At 60.6% G+C, this 26,220-nt stretch overlaps 1 protein-coding gene across 3 annotated transcripts; it reads left to right on the top strand.

Annotated features, from left to right (window-relative positions):
• The first annotated feature begins 5,539 nt into the window (after window positions 1-5,539).
• CAMSAP3 (calmodulin regulated spectrin associated protein family member 3) lies at window positions 5,540-26,175 on the top strand. Of its 3 annotated transcripts, XM_029051561.2 has the most exons (19): window positions 5,540-5,694; window positions 15,216-15,469; window positions 15,731-15,853; window positions 15,959-16,045; window positions 16,353-16,385; window positions 17,569-17,616; window positions 18,260-18,398; window positions 18,600-18,739; window positions 19,060-19,153; window positions 19,324-19,375; window positions 19,586-19,659; window positions 19,917-19,986; window positions 20,103-21,735; window positions 21,892-22,031; window positions 22,233-22,462; window positions 22,627-22,723; window positions 23,153-23,265; window positions 23,396-23,514; window positions 25,128-26,175. In XM_029051561.2, the coding sequence occupies exons 1-19, from the start codon at window positions 5,550-5,552 to the stop codon at window positions 25,428-25,430; spliced, it is 3,894 nt and encodes a 1,297-aa protein (XP_028907394.1). In that variant the 5' UTR covers window positions 5,540-5,549; the 3' UTR covers window positions 25,431-26,175. The 3 variants fall into 3 exon arrangements, with proteins under 3 accessions (XP_028907394.1, XP_028907396.1, XP_028907397.1); XM_029051563.2 differs by lacking the exon at window positions 17,569-17,616; XM_029051564.2 differs by lacking the exons at window positions 16,353-16,385; window positions 17,569-17,616.
• The last annotated feature ends 45 nt before the right edge of the window (window positions 26,176-26,220 follow it).

The following is a 26,220-nucleotide window of genomic DNA, read 5'->3' as shown; positions in this document are numbered from 1 at the left end:
CACCACCCCCTCACCCCCTCAGCCATCACCAGCTGGATCAGGCAATTTAAGATCCACAGCCCTCTCTCTTTCCTAGACTGAGGGCTTCCCTAACTCCTCTTTGCCCCCAGGCTAGGTGGGACAGCTCTTTGGGGTCAGGAATTGAGGGAGACCAATCCTTAGCACTAAATCCTTGCCCAGATGGAATCAAAGATCAGGAATGTGTTGGGAAAGTAATCCTCTTTGCTGGGCCTTGGGCTGAGCCATGAGAAACGTTCAGCTTGGGGGAGGGGGAGGGGGAGGGCGTGGGCTCCCTTCCCCACCTCTGCTCTTCTCTGGAGTGCCAGAGACCCAGGCTTCTTACCTCTCCTCAGCCCCTGCTCCCTCCCACTTGTATGGGCTGAACCCAGGCATCCGGGGGTTCCTGGTCCCACGCCCTGCCCGGCCCGCCCTCTTTAATTACTGGGGCTCCTTAGCGAAGAACTAATGCCGCCCCGTTTAATTAGGCTATGCCAATGAATGCTTATCAGCCTGAGACTCCCATCTTTGTCCCCGAGGGAAGGGGGTTTGGATGGAAGTTAAGGGGTGGAGGTCCTTCTGGGAAAACAGGTGGGGAGGGGGCAGGGTCGGGAAAGTGTACAGTCCAGGGAGGGCTGCAGGGTTTGGAGAAAGGCTATCTACTACTGCCACTGGAGGATGTGTCTGGGTTCTGAAAGGGGAGTGGGGTGTGGAGGGAAGGAGGGATCTGGGGGTTGGGACGCCTGGTTTCTGGAGGGGGTGGGGGGACGGGATGGGGAAGGGACGCTTGGACTCTCCTTGCAGAGGCTTAGGGAGCCAGGGTGTCTGGGGGAGCTGCCTGGGCCTGCGGGGCCCGCCCCAGTCCCAGGGAACAAGCCCCCAGGGTGGGGTGGAGAGCAGGGGGCCCCAATTACCCAGGTAGCGTGGGCGGGGCCCGGAACACGTGGGGCCCAATGTGCTGGACTGCAGCCGGCCCAGCCACGCGGCTGGCTCTGGGGTGGGGCCTACCCAGCCGGATGTACCAGTCAGTTTAGTGGGGAGAGCTAAGAAGCACGGATGTCTGCGTTCTGGAGGTGGGGAGGGGGGCGGTGGTGGAGAGGGAAGGTTCAGGTCTGAGGTGTCTGAATTCTGGGTTGGGAGGGGGGAAGAAGGCCCAAAAGTCTGGCTTCTATGAGGGAATTGGATGCTGGGGGCAAGTTGTGTGAATTCTGGGTTGGGAAAGGGAATGACTCTCACTGAAGCTGGGAGCCTTCCAACCTTCCTCCAGTTGTCCCTGTTCAGCCTCCCCCGCCTCTGCCGCCACTCCAGCTTCTGAGATGTAGCGTTTCTGAGGTTACCAGTCACCCGGAAGAGATTCCAGAAAGGGTCCTGTGGTGGTTGGGGGTGGGGTGGGGGTGGTGAGCAGGACTTTGAGCTGCTGCTCACCTCTTCTCCCAGTCCCATCATTCAATCTTGCCCCAGAGGGGAGAAACCCTCCCTCTCCCTCACATCCCCTTCTTCTTCATTCCTCACCCTCTCTGCGCCTTCTGGAGCTGATATAATAGCAGCTGGGGGCCAAGGCAGCTGCTGTGGGGAAACCCACTGCCTTGAGCTAGAATGTCTGGGGTTCTATTCCCTGCCATGATGCCTGAGCAGAGACAAGGTTCTGGGAACCAGGATGTCTGAGTTCCACCACCGTGGGGAGGAGCGAAACAGCCGGAAGTTCAGGAGTATCTGCTGGGGCTGTGCATCAGACATCGGGGGTGAAGGTTGTTTTTTATTATCATTATGATCATTATTGTTAGTAGTGGTAGTAATTATAATCGCAGTATTTTTGAGCACTTACTCTACGCTAAATAGTGTGCTAAGCCTGGGCTAGAAACAACATAGATCAGACCTAGTCTCTGTCCCGTGGCTCCAAGTCTAAGAGGAAGAACAGGTATTTATTTCACCGCCATTTTACGGATGAGGAAACTGAGGCCCAGATAAGTCAAGGTACTTACCCAAAGTCACGCAGCAGGCAAGTGGAAGAGCTGTGATTAGAACCCAGATCTGCTGACTCCCAGCCCCATGCTCTTTCTACCAGTTTGCTGACCGAAAGACCACCTAAAGCATTCCACGAGGGGGACACACCCAGCGGGATCCTGAAAAATAGCTAGCTAGAGTTGGTCGCAAAGACCGTGACAGCTACCAAGGCGTCTACTCTGGCATCCGCCCACTGGCCCGTGACACTACGGCACGGCACGGGCACCGCGCTGCAGTCGCTTTGGTCGTAAATGGGTTTCGGATGTTATGCTCTCCCAAGCATTTTGGAACCTCGTTGCACCACTGCCCGCCCACTTGCTTGTTACACCCACCGTCCCAGGGGGGACCCGGCTGGCCGGGACCAGAGAGACCAAGTGGCCCTGGGCAAACTACTAGCTCTATCCCTTCCTCCGGCCTGGAACTCCCTCGCTGCTCCTATTCAACACACCACCACTCTCCCCATCGTCAGAACCCTGCTCAAATCATAATCTCCTCCGAGAAACCTCTGACTAACCTCCCGTGATCCCATCCGATCCGCCCTCCTGTCTGCACCGTCTAGGCGCTTGGCTCTGTACCTCTTAGAGCACTTTGATATTTACCCCACCCCCAACCCCACAGCACTTACATCCACATATCCCTATATTCTGCCACTTCCCCTAACTGTAATTTATTTTAATGCCTGTCTCTCCCACTAGCCCGTAAGCTCCTTGTGGGCAGGAATCAGGTCTACCAACTCTGTTGTAGTCTACTCTCCTAAGCATTTAGTACTGTGTTCTGCACACAGTAAACAATCGATACCCTTGATCGGTTCTACAGTAATTGATTTCCCTTGCACAGGTTCTCAGTCCAAGAGTCCTCATGACTGGCCCGAGACTCGCCTTTTTTCCAGCTTCAGATCCTCTCCTGTCCCTTGCCATAGGCCCAAGGCTACCCCTTTCCCCTTACCCCCCCCCCCCAGCAGTCTTCCTCATCCTCAGCCTTTTTCTCCCTCCAACCCTGCCCCCAGGCTAGGCCCCATGAGGATGACGTCCCTCCCAGGGACTGGGTTGGATAGCACCAGGTTGTGGAGCTGGCAGTGGGTGGTGATGAGGCAGAGCTGGGGAGCTGGGCTGGGCTTCTGGGCAACAAGGTGGCACAGTCGGAATGCCAGACCCTGCCTGAGGCAGCCTGGCTCTCGTTGGGAACAATGATCAAGGAGGAAAATATGTATGTGTGTGTGTGTGTATGCACGCACGCGCTTGCGGAAATGTGTGCCTGCACATGGGTGTGAGTGTGAGGGTAAACTCGTATGTGCAAACGAATGTAAACATATGGGAAGCAGCATGGTACAGTGGATAGAGCACGGGCTTGGGAGTCAGGTCATGGGTTCTAATCCAGGTTCTGCCACTTGCTGCTGTGTGGCCCTGGGCAAGTCACTTCACTTCTCTGTGCCTCAGTTCCCTCGTCTGTAAAATGGGGATTAAGACTGTGAGCTCTATGCAGGATGGGACTGTGTCCAAACTGATTTGCTTGGACTAATCAAATCCAAGTTTGATTTGATTGGATTGTACTGGGTGCGCTTAGTACAGTGCCTGGCACTTAGTAAGCGCTTAACGAAAACCACAATTATTATTATTATTGTTATAATGTCTGGTGCGGAGTACTTGAAACGTTTGGAATACTTAGACTGTGAGCCCCATTTGGGGCAGGGACCGTGTCCGACCTGATCACCCTGTTTCTAACCCAGTGCTTGGCACATAGTAAGCACTTAACCAATACCACAATTATTATTATTGGTATTACCATTTTTATTATCATTATTTGGATGACTGCACCTTATGTGACCTTTGCGTGTGAATACGGGTACTTGTATATGAAGGTAGGTCTGTACGCCATGTGGCCAAAAGGATGAAAAACCATGTTTGTGGGCAAGTGAGGGTGCGTGTTCTTGATTACGCATGCATCTTCCGTGGTGATGCCCATCTATGGAAGTGTGTGTGAATGTGCAGGTATCCACATTTTGAACTTCGCCGCCAGTGCTGCCTTCAAACACAAAGGCACAGCTTGGTGCTTCTTAATATATTTGTATTCATTATTGTAGCATGTACACATCCTCACCTATTTAGCTGTGGTCCTGGATGGGTCTGCGTGTCCTGTCCACGTTTGGATGCGACTGCGTGAGTCGTCACCAGTTTATCCCATATCTGTGTATATGCTTTTGTCCTCTGTGGCTGAAAAAGGTCATGGGAACTGTCAGCAGGTATTGCATGAAAATACACATGTATCTGCAGGCAGCCACATGCCGACACCTACGGACTCCAATACCTATCCTCCCCCCACCCCCTACACACTACATAGACGGAGAGCCCCAACCCAGCAACAGTGATATCCACCCTCCTCTGCGCATCTCTGCAGCCCCAAAGACACACCCTCACTCATTCACACCTAACGACGATAATACTACTCCTAATAAGCGTGGTATTCGAGAAGGGCTTATTCCGTGCCAAGCACTGGACCAAGCATTGGGGTAGATACCAGAAAATCAGGTCAGACGGTCCTTACCTCCCATGAGGCTCCCAGTCTAAAGACGAGGGAGAACAGATATTTCATTCACATTTTACTGATGGCCCGAGACGTGAAGTGACTTGTCCAGGTTCACACGGCAGGCGAGTGGCGGGAGCGAGCGAGGATTAGAACCCCGGTCCTCCGTCTCCCAGGCCTATGCTCTTTCCATACCTCTTTCCCCTACGTAGAGTCATGTCCCATTAGCACACAAATACAGCCACTTCTTCCCTGGGACTCCCCACGTGCGGGAGCTGCACACATCCATTCCCAGCAAAGTAAAGCCATGGGGGCATCCAACTAGACATCCCGATCCGTTCGTCGCGCACACAAACACACATAGAGCTTCCAAACCCAGCTGCCTTGGGGGCCCCCACGGTTCCAAAACCGTAGATCCAACTGGAGCCGGACCCAGAAGCCCAAGGCTACAGACCCTTCCCCCTGGATACCCAATCTCCACACCAGGCCCCGACCGACACAGCCGGCAATACGATCGCCCGCTGGTCCTGAATGAAGAGCATCAACCTCCTCCGAGCGTCAGATTATCATCTCACCACACTCAACCTGAAGCACACGCATGTCAGGCCATGTACACGCGGATCATTCCACCGCCTTCTCCCACGACCTCGGCTGGAGGAAGGGGACTGGAAGCCGCCGGCCCGGCCGGCGGGGCCGAGTGGGCTCCGGAAGCCCAGACGCCTGGGTTCCTGGGCCAGGAAGGAAAAGAAGGAAGGAGGGGAAGGAGCGGGGGGCTGAGGGATCGCCCCCAGCCCGCAGGGTCCTGGTGGAGCTGGGCAGCGCCGAGGCCCCGCCCCGGGGCGGGGCCGGTCGGCTGGCGGAGGGAGGTGGGGCCGTGCGGCGGGAGGCGGCTGCACCTGGAGCGGCGCGGCAGCGGCGGCGGCCCCGGTGCGAGACCGGCTCGGTCCCCCGGCTCCTCGCTCCTTCCTTCCTTCCTTCCTCGCTCCCTCCCCCCCCCATCCCCCCCCCCCCCCCAGCCCGGCCCCGGGATGGTGGAGGCGGCTCCCGGCCGCGGGCCGCTGCGGAAAACCTTCCTGGTGCCGGAGATCAAACCCCTGGACCAATATGACTTCCCGCGGGCTAAGACCGCCGCCAGTCTGGCCTGGCTGCTCCGAGCCGCCTTCGGAGGCGCAGGTACCGGCTGCCGGGGGCGGCGAGAGCCCCGGGGACCGGGCGCGATCCGGGGTCCGGGGAGCGCGTTCCGGGGCCGAGGGTGGGGCGGGAGGGGAGGGCACTGCGGTCTGGGAATCGGGGGGCCGGGGATCGAAAGCCGGGGTGGGCCCGGGCTCCGCCCCCCTGCCGCTGGGCAGCCGGCGGGGCGCGACGAGCCGGGGCCGGGGAGCCGCAGGTGCGGGGGCCGAGCGGAGCGGCCGGACCCCCGGCTGGGGAGGGGCCGCGGGAGCGCGGAGATGAAGGCGGACCGGGCCGCAGGTGTGCGCCTCTGGGAGCGGCGGAGGGGAGGGAGGGGGAGACGGGGCCGGGGTCGGATCGGACCGGGACCGGCCCGGAACCGGGGTGGAGCCGTTGCGGCTGCGAGAACGGGGGCCAAGGCCCGGGCCCCGCCGGGAACAATAGAAGCGGCGGCGGCGGCCGGGAGAGGCCGCGGGGAGGGGGCCGGGGAGGGGAGGCGGGGGGAAACGGGGCGGGGGGCGACCGCTTTGTGCAGGCTCCCTGCTCGCGGGGCCGCCGGGCCCCCTGGGTTTCCACAGGGCCGTGGGGTGGGGGGGTGGGGGACGACGACGACCGGAGAGCCTGGCTGGTGGGAAGCGGGGGAGGCCAGGAAACCTGGGCTTAGAGGGAAGCGGAGGCCCAGCCAGAGGGCCGCCCGGGTCCTCCTCTCCAGTCCCTCCCCAGCCGGTCCCCGGCCCTCTGCCCCCTCCCGGCCTTCCGGCTCCGTGGGGCTGGACTTTGCCTCCCCCAAGGCAGAGAGCGGGGGCTGGCAGGGGAGGCAGCGGCTAGGGGGGAACGGCCGCCCCGCCCCCGCCCCCAGCCGACTGGGGCCTGAGGTTCCCCGGCTCTTGGCTGCCCCGACCCACCTACCTGCCGCCCCCCGCCCGCCCGCCCCTCCTCTCTGCCGCCCAGCTCTCCCGGCAGCCGCCCGACCCTTTATCTCGCACCGGCCCCCAGGCTGCCACTTGGCAGAGGCCGACCCGACCGTTCGGCCGAGGTGGAGGAGGCTGGAAGAGGCTCCTGGAACGCGGGGGGAGCCCGATGCCCAGGTTCTGGAACTGCCCGCCCCTACCGCCCCCTCTCCGCTCCCTCCTCCTCCTGTGCCAGGGGAGGTGCTGCGCAAACAGGACCGCGCCTCGCTTCCTTCACCTCCCCCTCCAGCTCCCTCCTCTCCCACCCCCATTTATCTCATCCCTCCGTGGCTCTCTCCTCCACCCCTCTTTGCCTCTCTCCCTTTCCCCTTTCTACCTCCTTCACGTCCCCCTCCATTCAGTCCCTCAGAGGTATTTGCTGAGCGCCCACCGTGTGGAGAACAGGGTGCTAAACTCTGGAAAAGGTACAGTAGTCGCTAGATGCAATCCCGGCCCTCGAGTTTACAATCTCCCTTCCCCCTCCCTTATTTTTCCTTTATCCTCCTAACCCTCCTCTCCCCTCCCCCTTCCCCCCTCCCTTTCCGTCAGTGATATTTATTCAGTGTTTACGCGGAGCACTGTTCTAAGTGCTGGAGAGAGTACAGTGAGTTAATAGACACGATCCCTGCCCTCAAAGAGTTGACAGTCCACTTTTCCTCCCATCTTTCCTCCTCCCCACTCCTTCCCTTCACCACCCTCTCCACCCCCACAACCCCAGGCTGGGGCGCTTAGAACGGTGCTGGACACATAGTAAGCGCTTAACAGATACCAACGTTATTATTATTATGAGGGGAAAGCTAGAGGCCATGACACGTCAATCCTAGGAGCCTGGTGCCGGATATGCGGGGGCTCTGAAGTTTGGGGTTTTGTTAGGGTATTTAATATTTTTAGTCCACTATTTAAGCACTTACTCTGTGCCAAGCACTGTTCTAAGCACTGGGGTAGAAACAAGTTAATCAGATCAGACCCAGCCCCTGTTCCACACAGGGTTCACAAGCCAAGTAGGAGGGAGAACAGGCTCACCGAATCCCCGTTTTACAGATGAGGGAACCGAGGCCTAAAGAAGTTTTTCTCTCTAGCTCCTCTTGAGCTTCAGCTGCCCTCCTGCTCTGGCCCTAGGAAACAGGGTGCCCCGAGGCCCACCTCCCCACGTGGGCGTGTGGGGTTGGGCTGGTTTTGCGGGGGCGGGGGGAAACCGGACCTGTGAGGCCGAATGGTATCTCAAGCCGAGCTGGAGAGTTGGCCAGAGAGGGAGATCTCCTCTGCACAGAGGGCGGTGGAAAAGGGGCCCACCCTCTGCTCTCCAACTCGCTGCCTGCACTTGGATTCTCTCCTCGCTCTGGTGGTTCCTCCTCTCGGAACCCAGGCGTCCTGCCTCCCAGTCCGCAGCTCAGCAGCTGCTCCACCTGGGTGCTGGCTGGAGGGGGAGGGGAAGCCCTGGGTTAATTAAGCACCTCCACTTTAATGAGCTCTCTGGGGTGGGGATGGGGGAGGCCTCTTCCCATTTCCCATTACAATAGAGGGACCTTGTTGACCTCCTTCCTTCTCTGAACTCTCCCCCTGATTCCCCTCCTTTCCTGAGGAGGGGGGTCTAGAACCACAGAGTGGGGAATCTGACCTGTGGGACCTGCCCGGGCCCCCCCCCGCCCCGCCCCACCGCAAACACACGCACGCACACACACACACCATCACCACCACTACCACCTCAGGGATCCGGTTCTCACCCAGATCAACCTGTTCCCTTGGGAGCCACAGAGTTACGTGGTGGCTGTCAGTTACTCAGTTCCGCCTTTCCACCCAGGACCCAGGCGTCCTGTCCTCCAACTTTCCCCATCGGAACCTGGCTTCCCTCCCAGAGTCAGGGCGTCCTGTTTCCCAGCTCTTCCCACTAGACTCCCTTCTCCTCTCAGGACCCAGGTGTCCTGCCCCCGCACCCTCAGCCCCTGCTCCTGCACTCTGGGTCCCTGGGAACTTCTGTCAGCCCTCACTCCTCCCCCCCAGGAGGGAGAGATCAAAGTTGACTGGGCAGCTGGCCAGCAGCTCCTGGACAAACTGGTTTCCCTGCCCACGTGAGGGCTGAAATCCCGGGCCCGAGACTATGTCACGGGCCAAAGGCTTCTGCCCTTCAACCACCCCTCACCCCCACCCTCTCCTCCCTTGAAGCAGGATGGTTTGGGGTGGGCTGGGTAACAGAAAGAGAAGTAGAGGCTGGATGGGGAGCAGCTGGGAGTGGGCAAGGTGTCCTGCATTTTCTCTGGGGAGATTCAGGGCCTGCTCAGGAGCTGGTTTTCCAGAGTTGCTCCAGAGGTCATGTCCCACCCCCTGCTTCCGTATCAGCCTGTTTGGAGGAACCCTTCCTCCTCAGCCCAACCTTTCCCTCCTCGTCCCTCCTCAGCTTCTCTGGGCTCTTCCCCAGAGGAAGAAACTGGAGCGAAGCTGGGCCAGGAACCGGGACTCACCTTGCCCTCCCCGTGCTCCCATCGGGGTCGCCGGGGTCCCTGCCCCAGGGCCGTGGAAGCTAGAGGAGCCCCTTTCGTTGGCAGTCCTTTGGGATTCTGTTCCTCGAAGCATGGGGTCCAGGGTCTGGCACAGAACTCCTGGCTTCCTGGATCAGGATTCGGAGTCAGCTAAGCAGTGGGAGCTTAGGACTCAACTGCGCCTGATGTCAGTGTTTTGGACCTACCCCCAGCGCTTAGCAAGGTGCTTGAGATGTGATAAACGCTTAACAAATACTATTATTTTTTATCATTATTATTATTATTATTATCATTCTGTGCGTAGTCTACTCTTGGGACTTTAAGCTCTCCTTCCTTCCCCTACCACAACTCTCAGTTCAGTGATGTCAGCAAATGCGATTGGGGGCGGTGGGAGAGGGCAATGTGGAATCTTGCCCCCCTGGGCCTGTGTGATGCAAGACCTGCCCTGGCTGGAACCCAGGAATCCTGGCCCCCAGGCCAAAGCCCTGCCAATTTGACCCCAGCTGTTGACAGAGGGGCTGGTGGGACCCTGCAGAGGGGCTTTTTGCCCCCAGGCTTCTTCCCCTCCAGGCAGACCCCACCCTCCTTCCCCAAGCTGGTGAGGGGGTTTACGCTAGGACTCCTGCTGGGGGTTGGAGGCCGAGGGCGTTGAGGGCTGGGGATGAGAGGGAGAGCTGGGGGTGGGGGGGAAGACAGGGTGAATAGGTCACCTGGGATCCAAAGCAAGCAAAATACCCTGGACCCCCTTGACTTTCAGCTCTCTGACTTCCATTTTCCCTACTCCACTGGAACCCACCAGTCACATTTCTTGAGCACCTACTGTGTGTGAAGCACTGGACTAAGCAGTTGGGAGAGTGCAATAGCTAGTAGACGTGACCCTGCCCTCCAGGAGCTCACAATCTGATGGGGGGCGGGGAGATAGCCGCTTAAAGAAATCCAAAGAGGAGGAAGTAATAGAGTATATAAGATATGGTTCAGAAGGACTCAAGTGGCTCTTGGGGGATGTCCTGTGGGTAAATGAGAGCGTTCAGGCAAGGCCTCCTGGAGGAGATGTGATTTCAGAAGGGTTTTGAAGATGGGGAGAATGGTGGTCTGCTGGATGGGAAGAGGAGGGAGTTCCAGGAAATAGGACGTGAGCAAGAGGTCGGCAGCCGGAGAGGCGAGAATGAGACGCCGTGAGCAGGTTGGCCTGAGAGGAGCGAAGGGGGCGAGCCGGGGTGTGGGAGGAGAGGAGAGTGGCTAAGTAGAAGGGAGAGTGTGGATTGAGTGCCTCGAAGCCAGTTATCAGGAGTAACAATCCTCCCTTTCTCAGGTCCCCAGGACGACCTCCTGGGTGAATCCAATAGCCTCTCCTCTGTTCTCGTACTTCTGGACGCTGCTGTTGACCCCCCACCTCCGAGACCCTCCCTCCGACCCCAACTTTGAGGATCCTTATCCTCCTGGTTTTCCCACCTCATCTGTCTACTCCTCTTAGGCCTCCCCTTCCTGCCTTGACCCATTTGCTGCGGACTTCCCCCAGGGCCCCAGGTGTGGGTCTCTGCAGTCTTCTCCCCTATTACCTTCATTCCCTCAGGGAGCTTTTGCTGTCCTGGGTGACTCTTGGATGTCTTCCAAAGCCCCATCTTTCCAGCTCCCCTCCTATCTCCTCCTGCCTCTAGGGCATCTCCATTCAGATCTCCTGCCTTCTGGGAGAGACCTCAGTTTGTTCATTCATTCAATCGTATTTATTGAGCACTTACTATGTGTAGAGCACTGTACTAAGTGCTTGGAAAGTACAATTCGGCAACAGATAGAGACAATCCCTACCCAACAACGAGCTCACGGTCTAGAAGGGGACTACAACCACACCACAACTACAACTGTGCTTATCCCTCCCCCCACCCTGTGCATGCACACAAGCCCCTGTGTGTGCACACACTCTCTCTCACGCACTCCTACCCAGATCCTCCCCTTTCTCCCCCATTGTTACTGTTCTCTCTGACCCTCACATTCGCAGCCTTGGAGTCATCTTTGACTCCCTTCTCTCTTCCCCACCTCCCCCCACTATTCAATGTGTTGCCAAATTCCGCTTCTTTTGTCCCGAACGAAATCTCCCAGGTCCGTCCGTCCCTTCCTTTCTGTCTCCACAGCTACTCCCCCTAGTTCAAGGCCTAACTTTCTCATGTCAGCATTACTGCAGGAGCCCCAGAGTGAGGTCCAGGCCGGGCAGCAGAGGACGGGTGGACCAGGCTCGGATGACCCAGGTCCTCACGGATCCGGCCTGCTCAGGCCTGCCACCAGGGCGTGGGGCTCGTGTCTGTGCGGTGCTGGTCCACGGCCATTTCTGGGTCAGCCCTGACTTTCCCTCTAGTGACCGACCCACTGTGGATCACTCATCCATGAACCTAGCCAAAACTCTCTTGAATCTCATACTGTTTTGGCTCAGTGACTTCCTGGGGTAACAGGTTTCATACGCTTCCGGCCCGCTGGGTGACGAAGCTGCCTTTGGTTTCTTTGGAACCTTCCACCCTCAAGCTCCATTGGCTGCTGTTTCGTCCTGGGGTTGTGAGACTTGGGGAACAACGATTCTGTGTCCGCCTGTCCACGCCCTTCGTGATTCTGCCGGCTTCGATTGCGTCCCTCTCTTGGCCTGTGTCTTTCCAAACTGAAGAATCCTAGTCTTTTCTGTCTGTTCTGAGATGGAATCAGTCAATCAAGTGTATTTATTGAGGGCTTACCATGTGCAGACCAGTGTACTAAGCTCTTAGCACTGTACCAAAGCTGCTCCACCCCTGTGATCATCTGTGTCCCCCTCATTCATTCATTCACTCATATTTCTTGAGCGCTTCCTGTGTGTAGAGCACTGTACTAAGTGCTTGGGAGAGTAGAATACGACAATAAGCAGACGAGACGCATTCCCTGCCCACAGTGAGCTCCTTCTCCAGCTCAGGCACATCTGGCACATGGACCTGGGCCATAATTCCTAGTGACACTTGCACAGTGTAAAACGGGATGGGCACTGTGGAAGCGGAGCCCTCCTCGTCCCTGGGAGCCAACGTGGTGGCTCCGTTTCTTGCCTCTCCAGACTGGCCAGGGCCCTGGCTCCCCGACCTGCTCCTAGAGCCTGTGGGCTTTCTCTTGCCCTCTCACCTGACTTTTCTAAGGCCCAACCCTGGAATCCAGTGAGGACGAGCTGGACGACTTCCTCACTACCCAAGCCCCTTGGATCAGGCCTCCTGAGGCCAGGGGGCACCCAGGGCCCCAAGCAAGCTCAATAGGTGTGGTGCCGAGTGACCGCGGGGGAGAGCGGGGCCTCCCGGGGTGGGGTGGGAGAGTGCAATAGGGGGACCCAAAGTGGTGATGAAGACTATGGGACTATGAAGACCATGTGGGACAGGGACTGCATCCAACCTGCTTTTCTGGTATTTAACCCAGTGCTTAGTACGCAGTGAAGCAGTGTGGCTCAGTGGAAAATCACGGGCTTGGGAGCCAGAGTTCATGGGTTCGAGTTCCGGCTCTGCCACTTGTCAGCTGGGTGACTGTGGGCAAGTCACTTCACTTCTCTGGGCCTCAGTTCCCTCATCTGTAAAAATGGGGATTAAGACTGTGAGCTTCCTGATTACCTGATTACCCTGTATCTCCCCCAGCGCTTAGAACAGTGCTCTGCACATAGAGCTTAACAAATACCAACATTATTATTATTATTATTATTATTATTACAATGCCTGGCACATTGTAAGCACTTAAGTACCATTTAGCGATACAAGCTGATCAAATTGGACACCATCCAGGTCCCACGTGGGGTTCACAGTCTTAATCCCCATTTTACAGATGAGGTAACTGAGACCCAGAGAAGTTAAGTCACTTGCCCAAGGTCGCACAACAGACAAGTGGCAGAGCCAGGATTAGAACCCAGACTCTCTGACTCCTAGGCCCAATATCTATCCACGAGGCCACGTTGCTTCTTTGGCTGGGGCTGGGTGGGGTATGAGCACGTGCTGACTGGAGTCCTGTCACAGATGATGATGATAATAATGATGGCATTTTTTAAGCACTTACTATGTGCAAAGCACTGTTCTAAGCGCTGGGGAGGATACAGAGTGATCAGGTTGTCCCATGTGGGGTTCACAGTCTTCATCTCCATTTTACAGATGAGGTGACTGAGGCGCAGAGAAGTGAAGTGACTTGCCCCAAGTCACACAGCAGACAAATGGCAGAGCCGGGATTAGAACCCATGACCTCTGACTCCCAAGCCCGGGCTCTTTCCACTGAGCCACGCAGCTTCTCTTCAGCTTCCGGGCCGACCCCAGTCCTGTCGTGAGGTGTGGGGCGGGCCATCTGTGGCTTCATCCTTCCAGTCCCAATCCCTGTAGGGTCAGTGGCTCTCATGACCCCTGCCCGCTTACCCATCAGGGGTAAGCGCCAGCGTGGGAGTCGGCACTCGCATGGCCAAACGACTGATCTCAGAGGTGCCCAAGGATGACCGGGAACACACGACCCCTTCCCTCCAGGAGCGCAGAGAGGGCCTGGCCGGGCCTACCTCAGTAGAGGGCAACGGGGTTAGGTTCAGGCCTTCTGTTCCCGCAGCTTGGGGTGGGTTAGGCCCTGTCATTTTGTCCCGGGCAAGTCATGATGATAACGATGGCAATAACAGTAGCTTATGGTAAGTGCTTATTCTGGGCCGAGCACTGTCCTTAGGGCTGGGGTCGAGACCAGATCATCATCGTGAAGCTGTGGGGCTTAGTGGAAATAATAATAATAACGTTGGTATTTATTAAGCGCTTACTATGTGCCGAGCACTGTTCTAAGCGCTGGGGTGGATGCAGGGTAATCAGGTTGTCCCACGGGAGGCTCACAGTCTTTATCCCCATTTTACAGATGAGGTAACTGGGGCACCGAGAAGTGAAGTGACTTGCCCAAAGTCACACAGCTGACAGGTGGCGGAGCCGGGATTGGAACCCATGACCTCTGACTCCTAAGCCCGTGCTCTTCCCACTGAACCACGCTGCTAGAGCACAGGCCTCTAATCCCAGCTCCGCCGTGTGCCTGTTGTGTGACCTTGAGCAAGTGCCTCACTTACCTCATCTACAAAATAGAGATTCAATACCCGTTCTCCCTCCGACTGAGAGTGTGAGCCCTGTGAGGGTCAGTGACTGTGTCCGACCTGATCATCCTGTATCTTCCCTGGTGCTTAGTACAGTGCTTGACACATGTGCTTAAGGAATACCACAATTATCATCAGGTGGCACGCAGTCCGTAGGACCAACTCCCACTGTGAATCCCAGATCCCAGATCAGGTCAAGTGAGGCTCAGGCAAAAGGAAGATGGGTGTTGGGCTGGGGTTGTGCCCCAGAACGTCACTCCCTTCTCCCTGCTTCCAGCTGCTCCTCCCTCCACCAAGCAGGGCGGAGGTCTTTTCTCCAGCACCAGTGTGCTCACATCAATCCTGCTGCTCTGAAGCCTGCAGCGACTCCCAGTTGCCTCTTGATTTGATTAAAGCTCCTGACCAGCCACTGCCCTCTTTCTCCATCGCTGCCCTGCTCTGACTCATGCTCTCTGCTCCAGCCACATACAAGCGCTAGGCCGGGAAGTGGAGACCTGGGTCCTAGCCTGGGACCTTCTCCGTGTCCCTCGTCTCCTTCCCTGGCCCTTGGTTTTCACATCTACAAATGGGGATACTAGAACCTGTCTCTGCCTACCAACCGGGGGATGTCTTGATGAGAAAAGATGACCGATAAGGAAAGCGCTTAGGCCAATGAAACGTTAGACAGATTATGCCCCCTCCACCCCCCAACCAATTCTTCTGGTGCTGCCGTTGAACGGATTGTTCCCCTCCCTGCTTCTCTTCGCCGATCTAGGTTACTCCCGTCTCGGCAAACTCTGCTCAAGTATTGCCTCTTCCAGGAAGCCCACAAGGATTGGGGCCAGCTTCCCTTTACCCCACCTCACCCTCGCCACTCCTCTCCCCTACCCACGACTCGACTCCTACCTTCTCAGTGACCGAATCCCGATGCGTACCCGCCTGGCTCGGGTAGCCGATCTATGTGTCTTGAGGTCTGTCCCCCTGGGCCCTGGGTGCTGACCACCTCTCTCCCCCTCCCCCCCGTCCTCCCTCCAGAGCACGTGCCCGCAGAACTGTGGGAGCCCTTCTACACGGACCAGTACGCCCAGGAACACATGAAGCCACCGGTGACGCGGCTGCTGCTGTCAGCCGAGCTGTACTGTCGGGCCTGGCGCCACGCGCTGCCCAAGATGGAAGCCCCACCTGATCCCCCCGCCCTGCTGGCCTTGTTGGCGCGACGGGGGCTAACGCCTGCCCTGCCCGAGCGGCCGGTCCGCGAGGCCGACCTGCGCCACCAGCCCATCCTCATGGTGAGAGAGAGACACCACACGCACACCCGCACACACCCACACACACCCCCGCCCTCACCCAGGTGCGTTCCCCTCTCCTCTCCCATACAGCCCGGCCCCGCCCACAGTCTCCCTGGGTTCCCTCCCAGACCGCGCCCCCCCCCCCCCCCCCCCGAAGTCCTGCCCCTGTCCCCAGCTCCTCCTCCCGCTCTGGATCCCGGCAGCTGCGCCGTGGCCTCCCCAGAGCCGACAGCCTGAGCCCTTCCGCCCCGCTCCTTTCAGGGTGCCCACCTAGCAGTGATTGATGCATTGATGACAGCCTTCGCCATCGAGTGGACCCGGCCCCTCGCGGAACCCACAGCCCCCGGGGGCTGGGAGCATAAAATCCTCCTTTGGGTGGACACGGTAGGTGTGTGGGGGACGGGCGGGCAGGGGCCTGACCCGGGGTAGCAGGGGGAGTGACCCCACTCTGTCACTCCTGTTGATGCCCCTCTCCGATTCCTGCTGCAGACCGTGCGGCGGCTCCAGGAGACCTCAGAGCGTGAGGCGGCACAAAGGCCCTCCGGCCCTGTGCCCGATGGCCCGGCCCAACCCTCGGTGAGCCCGGGGTTGGGGTGGAGAGCCCTGCCTGCAGACTCCAGGGTGGGAGTGGGGCTGGAACAAATAGGAAACACCGCCCCAACACCACCACCTCTCACCTCCCAGGGTGCGGCCGGGAGCCTCCCATCCCTTCCCCGGCGTCGGCATTAGGATCTCCATTCCCACTATCCTTGAGGAGCCCTCCCTGAGGCTCCCCCTCGCAGACATGGCTATGACTTCTACTCTCTCTCTCTTTCTTTTCCCCCTCCCCCTCTCTTTTCCTCATCTCCTCTCCTCCCTTCCACCTCTTCCCTTCTGCCTTCAGTGTCCCACCCGGTGGTACTGGAAACTGGTTCCTGTAAGTGGGGGCTCGTCTATTCTTTTATACTTATCCGCACCCCAAAATCTCACTGCACCCCATTCCTTCTCACCCTTCCTGCATCGGTATTGGCTGCCTGAAGACTCCCACCCTCCTCACCCCTCCTTGAGCCAATGATGTGAAATTCTGGGGACACGCCTCAGATTTGGGGTCTGGAGGAAAAGGGGGGTAGCTGGCTTGGGGGGATAACTTCATCCCGAGGTGAGAAGTCAGAGCGTCTCATCCTTTGCTCACACATTTCTCCACTCTGTCCCTCCAGGGTTCCTCCTCCACCACCACTGTGGTCCCGAGGGGCCCCTGAGGGAGAAAGGTGTAGGTCTGGGGTGTCCCGATCCACTGAGGGGTGTCTCCTTCTGCATGCTCACGCCCTGCTTGCTTCTTCTTCTTCCGCCCTTCCCCCCAACCCCACTCCTCAGGTGGCCAGAGCGGGCCAGGTAGCTCCATTCCAGTTTGGGGGAATCAATGTGGGGTAGGAGTCCCGAGTCCCAGCAGAGGCCCACAGATGTGTTGTCCCTGTAGCCTACCCTTGAGCGTTTGGAGTCGATCAGAGCCCAAACCCAGCCCCTCCCGGCTCGCCGCTATCTGGGTATGAGGCCTAGGGAAGGAAGGAGCTGGGGAGACAGAGGCCCCAAGGTGGGTGCGGTGGAGCGGGCCGAGCCTCATGTTGAGGGGAGATAGGTTTGAAAGTCAGGACCTCTGGTGAGATCTCTGGGGTGCCTGGCCGGGTGGGAGCGGGGAGCGAGAACCCCAAGGCTAGTCAGGAAGAGGGAAGACGCCTCACGACCTGGGCCGGTCCAATGGCAGGGGGATGGATGGATTGACCTCTAGAGGGGCTCCAGATGGAGGATGGAAGCTTTGTCCCCTCCGGCACCCACCCCCCCAACCCCAAATCAGGTATTTGGGATTTGTTAGAGGACCACCCTTCCAAGAGACTCTATGGAGGGATGGGGTTACTTAGAGCACAGAAGAGGGGGACTCCCTCCAAAGTGTGGGGAGAGGCCCTTAGGATCGGAGAAGTAAAAAAGTGAGCTCAGAATAAATCCCCTAAACCTGGACATGGGGTTGCTCTGGCCCCGTTGACCCCTCTCCCTTTTCTGCCCGTCCCCCGGGCTGAGACTGATGTCCGCTCTCCTCTCTCCTTTCCTCTCTCCTTTCACCCCAGCACGCCATCGCATTCTGTTTAAAGGAATCTGGGAGCAAACCCCCAGTGGTAAAGTATCCTTGCCCCTGGGCCCCCCCCGTCCACCCCCAGGGCCCCCCCAGTTCTGTCTCCCACTCCTGCTGCTGCTGCTGCCGCTGTCGCCGCCTCCCCCGCCCCCCCCAGGGCCTGTGGCTTCTGCTTCCATCAGTGACCAGCGCGAGGGTCTCAGCCAGGACTGGGGGGTTCTGAGGCTAACTTGGGGAGGGCAGCAGGGGACTCTGAGCAATAGTGACTCCGGGAGGGAATGGGACCGGGACTGTGGTGTTCTCCATCCCCCCGTCCTGTCGGGCTCATGGCTGCTAGATCTTCCTGTCTCCCCTCCGCATGGCCCATCACCCCTCTTCCCCTTCGACTCTGCATCTCACTCTGGGGGTGGTTGCCTTGGATACCTGAGTGGCAGGGTGGGGGAGGCCGCCCTCCCTCCCCCTTGCCCCCTCCCCACCCCCCCACTGAGAGAGATGGAGTAGGGGACCCAGGCACCCAGCCCTTCTGCCCCCACCCCCCTTCCCTCCATCACCTCCCCTCTTCTGCGTGAACTCAGACATCCGGTCTGTCCAGCCCACTGACAGTGACTGTAGAGCTGGTGGGACCGGGAGAAAGTGTGACTCCGGGACGGGGGCCCGATCCCTGAGCTCTGCCCCCTCTCCCACAGATCCGTTATCGGAAAGACCGTGCCGTGGCCCGTCGGGCCCCCTGCTTCCCCGTTGTGTCTGGGCTGCAGGACCTGGCCAGTGGGGCAGCGCTGGCAGCCACCATCCACTACTACTGCCCCCAGCTGCTGCGCCTCGAGGGTGAGTGGGAGCCTGGGTCGGGGTGGGGAGGGGACCCCTGTTGGGTCAGGACTTCCGCCCCCTCCGGCTCCTCCCACGAGGCCCTCTGGCCTAGGGTCGGTGCCGTCCCTGCCCCTTACGCCCTCGGCTCCCATAGGAGGCCTCTCTCCCGGCCCACAACTGACAGGGTCTGGGGAACCCAGGCATCTGGTCTCCCCGCAGATGTCTGCCTGAAGGACACCATGTCGGTGGCCGACAGTCTCTACAACCTGCAGCTGCTCCAAGATTTCTGTGCCGCTCGCCTCGCTGGGGGCTGCCCTCTGGCCCTGGAGGACCTGCTCTATGTCCCCCCCATCCTCAAGGTGACCTTCCACCCCTCCCTTGGCCCCCAGCCTCCTTAGCCAGGGTAGGGGGAGGTGGTTTGGGGCCTCCTAGAGACCCGATATCCTGGCCTTGGGCCTTAGGCCCCGCCCCAGAGCCTCTGAGGATCAGGCCGGTCCTCGATATGTCATTCCTGTGGGCTGAGTCCGCTGAGGGACGACAGAGAACTGGTCTGAGAAGGAGGGGCCGGGAGAGCGGCTGGGAGAAGGACTCTGGCTGCCAGGAGACTCCTCTTGGCCGGGGGGAGGCCTCGAAGGGGCAGCTTGCTCCTCAGGTTCAGTCTCCCCTTGCCCTCCCACAGATCAATATCGGGGTGCTCCTGGCGGAGCTGTTTTTCTGCTTCGAGGTCTTGAAGCCGGACTTTGTCCGCCCCAAGGAGTTACCTGATGGGCAAGGTGAGAAGTCAAGTGTCCGGGCTCCCAGACCCATCCGGCCTCTTGGGGACGAGGAGAGACTGGAGGACAGAGTGGGAGAGGGGAGGAGAGGGTAGTGTCCTCCCTGGGGCTCCCCGCTTGGGAGTACTGGGGGAGTGTTGACTGACTTGGTGTGTATGTGTGTGTTGTAGGCTCCCCCCGCCTCGGCGACACGGCCACCCCACCGAGCGGCAGTGGGAGCAGGTAGCGTGTCTCTCCTTCCTCCGCCCCCCACCCCCTTTGCCTTCCCATCCCCAGATGGGTGACCCAGAACCCAGGCAGCCTGTCCCCAGTCCTCCGCCAGGCCACGTCCTTTTGGAGCTGGGGCTAGAATCCAGGAGTGCCCACTCCCTTGCCAAGGGGAGTGGGGTCTGGGGATCATGGGGTCTCTCTCTCCCTCCCTCTCTCCCTCAGTTCTCCGGTCTTCAACTTCCGGCACCCACTCTTGTCCCCCGGGGGCCCTCAGTCCCCACTCCGGGGCTCTGCAGGTGAGAAGGATTCCTTCCTTGGGGAGGGATGGGAGGGTCTTGACACCACCACCAGATCTACCACTCCACCCCCAGGGCCCCTCGAGACTGCCACCAGCTCTCTGGCAGTCCCCACGATCGCCACTTCTTGCCCCGGAGACACTGTGCCCTCCGATGCCCCAGCCCCTCTCCCATCGGCGGGACTGGGGGGAACCCTGCGAGTTGCGGGGCGCCCGGAGCCTGTAGAGGCCATGCTCACTGGCTGGGGGTCCCTGCAGGCTCCCTGCACCACTCTCCTTCACTGTCCCACGTGGAGGGATTTGGGAAGACCTGGAACCGCCAGCTGAGGTGAGCATTGGCTGGGGTGGGCCGGGGGCTGGGGTGGAATCCCGGAGTGGGGATCCTTACCCCTCCCGGGGTCTCACCGCCCCTCCCGCCCCACCGCCTGCCCCTTTTTCCTCCAGCCGCCCCCTGTCGCAGGCCATCTCCTTCAGCATCCCCTTTGGGCTGGATAGCGACGTGGACATCGTGATGGGGAACCCGGTGCTCCTGCGCTCGGCCAGCTCGGACAGCCTGGGCCCCCCCAGCCGGGCCCCGGCCTTCGCCCCGCCGGCTCCCCGGCCCCCGCCGCACCCCGTGGAGCCGGCCCCGGAGCCCGGGGACCTGCCCACCATCGAAGAGGCCTTGCAGATCATCCACAGCGCCGAGCCTCGCCTGCTACCCGACGGAGCGGCTGACGGCGCCTTCTATCTCCACTCTCCCGAGGGGTCCCCGAGACCGCCGCCCGAGGGGCCTTCCAAAAGCGGCAGTCTGCCCGCCTACCACCCCCACCCGGAGGGCTCGCCGAAATCGTCCCCGGCGGCCACGTACCCGCCCGAGGCATCCCCGAAAGCTCCCCCGGCGACTTCACCGGCCCGGGGGCCCCCGGCCATGGCCCCCGAGGGCCCGGTGCGCATGACCAGTTTCGCCGAGCGCAAGAAGCATCTGCTGAAGCCGGAAGGACGGGCCGAGGAGGAGGCGGCAATGGCGGCGGGTGTGGGTGCGGCGGGGCCTGAGACCCTGACGTCGGAGATGAGTTCGGAGATGAGCCAGCTGGGGGCTCGGCTGGAGGAAAAGCGGCGGGCCATCGAGGCGCAGAAGCGGCGCATCGAGGCCATCTTTGCCAAGCACCGCCAGCGGCTGGGCAAGAGTGCCTTCTTGCAAGTGCAGCGGCGCGAGGCGGGCGAGGACGGCCCGGAGGACGGCCCGGTGGACGGCCCGGAGGAAGGCCCGGAGGGCAGGGAAGGCGAGCGGCCGGCCGGGGAGGACCGGGGGGAGGCCCTCGAGCGGCCCCCCGAGCGGGCCAAGACGGTGACCTTCGGTCCGGAGGTGGGGCGCCCGGCGGAGGAGAACCTCGGGGACTACAACCGGGCGGTGAACAAGCTGAGCGCGGCGCTCAGCTCCCTGCAGCGGGACATGCAGCGACTGACGGCCCAGCAGCAGCGGCTCATGGGGGACAAACCGCCACCACCCCCGCCCCCGGGCCCGGCGGCCTGGGTCATCCCTGCCCCGGCAGCCCCTGCCCGACCTCTGTCGCCCTCCCCTGCCCGCCGGGCGGCGCCCCCACCTCGCTCGCCCCAGCCGGGCCCCCGCCGGGCAACCCCGCCGGCCGCGGCCCCCGCGGCCCCCAAGAGCCCCAAGCACGCGCGGCCGGTGGAGCTGAAGCTGCTGCCGCCGCTCACCCGAGTGCTGACCCCGCCGAACAACGTGGACACCCTCCCCCACCTGCGCAAGTTCTCGCCCTCCCAGGTGCCCGTCCAGACCCGCTCGTCCATCCTCTTTGACGAGGGCGACGGGGCCCCCGGGGCCCGGCCCGAGCCTGGGGGCGACCCCCCCGGGAATCCCGTGGAGGCGGCGGGCGGCGGGGCCCGGCCGGGGCCGGACGGCGGGGCCCAGGCAGCCACGCCCTCAACGGAGCGGCGCTCCACCCTCATCGAGATCCCCCTGGGCAGCCTGCAGCCCGAAGGTGGGGACGAGGACGGGAGTCCCCCCGGGGACGACTCGCTCGAGGAGGCTGCGGAGGCTGAGCAGAGAGCCGGGCTGGGCTTCTTTTATAAGGTGAGGGAGGGGGCGGGGGCCGGGAGAATTGCAAAGAGGAGACGGGCCGCGTGGAGGGGCACCGAGGGCTGGCAGGGGGAGGCCGGGCACGGGGGCCGGCCGGCAGGGCAAGGCCGGGCACGGGGGCCGGGGCCAGCTCCGAGCTTCCCCCGGCAGGACAAGGAAAAGCCGGAGGACGAGATGGCGCAGAAGCGGGCCAGCCTTCTGGAGCGGCAGCAGCGCCGGGCCGATGAGGCCAAGCGGCGGAAGCAGTGGCTGGAGGCTGAGAAGGAGCAGAAGAAGGAGGCGGCGGCCCGGTGAGAGAACCAGCAGCCTGGCCCCGCGCCAGGCCCCAGGCTCCCCTTCGCCCCTCGGGGCGCTTGGCCCCGGCGGCCTTCCCGTCCCCTGCCCCTCTTCAGATGGCTCCTCGGCCTCTGAGTCGGGCCAGTGCTCCCCACTTCTTCCCAGCTGTGGGGCCCCCCCCTCCCGTGACACCGCCTCTACCCCCTGGTGGGCAGGCTGGCGCAGGAGGAGAGGGGCCGGGTGGAGGAGGAAAGCGGGGCCCGGCGGGGCGACTTCACGCGGCAGGAGTATGAGCGGCGGGCGCAGCTGAAGCTGATGGAGGATCTGGACAAGGTGTTGCGGCCGCGAGCCGCCGGGCCCGGGCGGGGAAGGCGTGCGGCTCGGCCCCGCTCCGGCTGCTGTGATGACTCGGCCCTGGGGCGCAGCCCGGCCCGTGGCCTTCTGGGTAAGAGGGGCTGACCGCCCGTCGTGCAGGGGAGATGGGAGGTCGGGGTGAACGTGAACGAGGTGGCGCCGCTGGGGTGGAGGTGGAGGCGGGGCCGTGACTCCCCTTCCCCGTCCCTGTCCTCTTCCCCCACGCCTGTCGCGCTCCCCCGCTTTTTTCCTCAGGCTCCCGGCTCAGCAAGGTCTACTCTCAGTCCACCCTGTCGCTCTCCACTGTCGCCAACGAGTCGGCCAACAGCCTCGCGGTCAAGAGATCGTCCCGGTGAGTCCCCGAGAGCCAGTGAGAGAAGTCGGGACCGAGTCCTGGTCGAGGCCCGCTGGATCTGAGTTAGGGACGAGGTTCCGGCCCTGTCCTCAGGAAGCGCCCGGCCTGGTGGCAGGGGCGGGCCTGCTAATCCACATCCAAAAGGTCGAGGCGTGGGACAAGGAGTGTGGGAGGGGGGCGGGGGGGCGAGTTGGGTCATGGATGGTGCTGGTGGAGTGGGCGGGGTTTATCAGGGGAGGCCTCGTGGAGACGCTTGGGCCGCGGAACTCTGGTCCCCGTGAGCTGCAGCGGCAGCTCGGCCCGACTGGTGATTTCTGCTTCTGGCCTGAGGCGGGGTGAACTGAGGCTGGAAGCAGCCTGTGTGGGCCTCGTCCCTGGGGTCCCCCTCCCTCTGTCGACTGGCAATGCCACCCTTTTCCCCCTCAGGGCCCCATCTCCCTCTGGCCTCATGTCCCCCAGCCGTTTACTGGGCAGCCGAGAGAAAGACTGGGAGAACGGGAGCACGGCCTCGTCTCCGGCTTCGGTGCCGGAGTACACAGGTGGGGGGGTGGCGGGTGTGGGAGGAGGGGGCGAGGGGGCTTGGAGGGAGGGTGGGTGGGCAGGTTTTGGGGTGGGGGATCAGCTGTTTCCCCACTTGACTGCTCCCTTCCTCTCCGGCCCCCCGCCCAGGTCCCAAGCTGTACAAGGAGCCCAGTGCTAAATCTAACAAATATATCATCCACAACGCCCTCTCTCACTGCTGTCTGGCCGGCAAGGTCAACGAGCCTCACAAAAACCGCATCCTGGAGGTGAGGGGGGACCGGGGAGGACTTGGGTAAGAAAGGGTCTCGATCAATCACGTCAGTCATAGAGTGATTACCGTGTGCAGGGCACTGTACTAAGCACTTGGGAGAGAACAATAGAACAGACGCATTCCCTGCCCACGAGTTTACAGCCTGGGGGGAGGACGGACACCAATGTAAATAAATAAAAGATATGTACATAAATGCTGTGGGGCTGGGAGCGGGATGAGTAAAGGCGACACACAAGGGAGTGGGAGAAGAGGAAAGGAGGGTTTAGGGAAGGCCTCTTGGAGAAGATGTGCTTTCAATAAGGCTTTGAAAGAGGGGAGAGTAACTGTCAGGTACGAAGAGGGTGGGCATTCCAGGCCGAGGCAGGATGTGGACGAGGGGTCAGCGGCAAGATAGACGAGATTGAGGCACAGTGAGAAGGTTGGCGTTAGAGGAGCCAAGTGTGCTGGCTGGGTTGTAGTAGGAGAGTAGTGAGTGCTTTATAAGAGTTAGTAGACACCTTACCTGCCCACACGGAACTTACAGTCTGGGGGGGCGATAGACATCAAAATAAGTTTCAGACCTGTACATAAGTGCTGTGGGGCTGAAGGTAGGGTAAATAAAGGGTACAAGTGCAAGAGTGATGCAGAAGGGAGAGGGAGGAGAGGAAATGAGGGCTCTGTCTCAGAAGGCCTCTTGGAGATGTGATTTTAAAAGGGCTTTGAAGGTGAGGAGGGTGGTGGTCTGTTGGATATCAAGGCAGAGAGGGAGGTCCAGGCCAGAAGCAGGATGTGGGCAAGGAGCTGACGGCGAGATAGATGAGACTGAGGTACAGCGGGTAGGATGGCATTAGAGAAGTGAAGTGAGCGTGCTGGGTCGTAGTAGGAAATCAGCGAGGTAAGATAGGAGGGGGCAAGGTGATTGAGGGCTTTAAAGCCGGTGATAAGGAGTTTCTGTTTGCTTTGGAGGTGGGTGGACAACCACCGGAGGCTCTTGAGGAGTGGGGTGATGTGGACTGAATGGTTTTGTAGAAAAATGATCCGAGCAGCAGAGCGAAGGATGGACCGGAGAGGCTGGAGGCAGGGAGTTCAGCGAGGAGGCTCAAGGCGGGATAGGATAAGTGCTTGGATCAACATGGTAGCAGTTTGGGGGGAGAAGAAAGGCTTGATGATCTGCCTGGCTTGTGTCGCTCTACCTCTCCCCCACTAGACTGGAAGCTCCTTGAGGGCTGGGATCGTGTCTGCCAACACCTGTTGTATACTCCCAAGCGCCGAGGACGGTGCTCGGCCCACAGCTCGTTTTCCAGTGACTAGTCTCCTTGCTCCCCTGGAAGCCAAGTTTGGTTCTGGCCCAGTCCCGGGGGCCTCCAGAGCAGGGTGGGCCGCCCCCCATCCCCCGTGGTCGGGGGGCAGTGCCCGCTCATAGCCCGCCCTTCTGGGAACAGAGGGAGGAGGCAGCCGCGGGCCCCCGAGTGCCATCACCACTCCCTGAAAGCCCCAGCCAGGAGCCCAGCCTTCCTCTCAGGACTTTACGTTACGCAAAGCTGCCCCAACCCGAGGAGCGGCCCGCGACCCACTGGGGGCGGGTCTCCCCTCTCCTCACGTTCCCCCTTTCCTCCCCTCCTCCCGCAGGAGATCGAGAAGAGCAAATCCAACCACTTCCTGATCCTGTTCCGGGACTCGAGTTGCCAATTCCGAGCCCTGTACACGTTCTCGGGGGAGACGGAGGAGATGTCCCGCCTGGCCGGCTACGGGCCCCGCACCATCACCAAGTCCATGGTTGACGGCATCTACAAGTACAACTCGGACCGCAAGCGCTTCACCCAGATCCCGGCCAAGACCATGTCCATGAGTGTGGACGCCATCACCATCCAAGGTCACCTCTGGCAGTCCAAGAAGCCCAGCACCCCCAAGAAGCCCAGCACCCCTAAATAGAAGGGGCCACCCTCCCTCCCTCTCCCATCCTTCACTTCTTCTAGGCCTGGGTCTCCCTTGGGGCTGTTTGAGGAGGGGGAAAAGTCCACCGCAGGGCTGCATTTAGCAGAGGGAGCTAGCCCTCTCCACGTTGCGCTCTGCCTCCCTCGCTGGCTTTCTCAGAGGGGGTAGAGAACCACCAACGCCCCCTCCCCACTCCGCCCACTTTCTCCCTGTCCGGCCCAGGGAGCCGCTTCACAGAGGAAGGAGGAGTCTGGCCGCTCCCCTCCTGCATGTCCCCTTCTCCTGGGTACCCCTAGGGATCGGGGGTCGGGGGGAGGTTGGGTGGGGCCTCCCCCTCTCCCAGCCACCTCTTGCCTGGACGGATGTCTTGTGTACATGTTTTGGGGTTTTTTTTCGGGGGGTGGGGGCGGGAGGGCCTCCCCCACCCCCATCCCAGCTCTGTATTTATATTATATAGTGATATACATAGTGACATTATTTAAAATGATTTTGAAGCTGATTTGTATATAAAGATGCTGGAGTCATTCGGGGGTGGGGGGGTGGGATCGGGAAGAGGGTCTTCTGCCCTCCACTGCTTGGTGTGTCTCTCCTGGAAAGGGGCCAGTGGGCCCCCCCACTTTGTGTTTTGTCCTGCTCTGGGGAGGGGGAAGCTGGGAGCTTCAGGGACTCAGGGCTCAGCTCTGCCCCCTTCCCTGCCCTCAAGTCTGTCTGTACCCCCGCCTGGAATAAAGTCATTGAAAGAGCCGCGTGTCCTGCCCTCTGGTGTGCGGCAGGGGCGGGGAAGTGA

This window comes from Ornithorhynchus anatinus, chromosome X1 (genome assembly GCF_004115215.2).
Source record: "Ornithorhynchus anatinus isolate Pmale09 chromosome X1, mOrnAna1.pri.v4, whole genome shotgun sequence".
Taxonomy (NCBI): domain Eukaryota; kingdom Metazoa; phylum Chordata; class Mammalia; order Monotremata; family Ornithorhynchidae; genus Ornithorhynchus; species Ornithorhynchus anatinus.
The sequence above is the reverse complement of the archived record's forward strand: the minus strand, read 5'-3'. Positions and strand labels throughout refer to the sequence as shown.

Coding starts and splice junctions, on each gene's coding strand:
- CAMSAP3 (XM_029051561.2), top strand. CDS start 5,550: ATGGTGGAGGCGGCTCCCGGCCGCGGGCCGCTGCGGAAAACCTTCCTG. Junction 5,695..15,215: donor AGCCGCCTTCGGAGGCGCAG/GTACCGGCTGCC, acceptor TCCTCCCTCCAG/AGCACGTGCCCGCAGAACTG. Junction 18,399..18,599: donor CCAGCTGCTGCGCCTCGAGG/GTGAGTGGGAGC, acceptor GTCTCCCCGCAG/ATGTCTGCCTGAAGGACACC.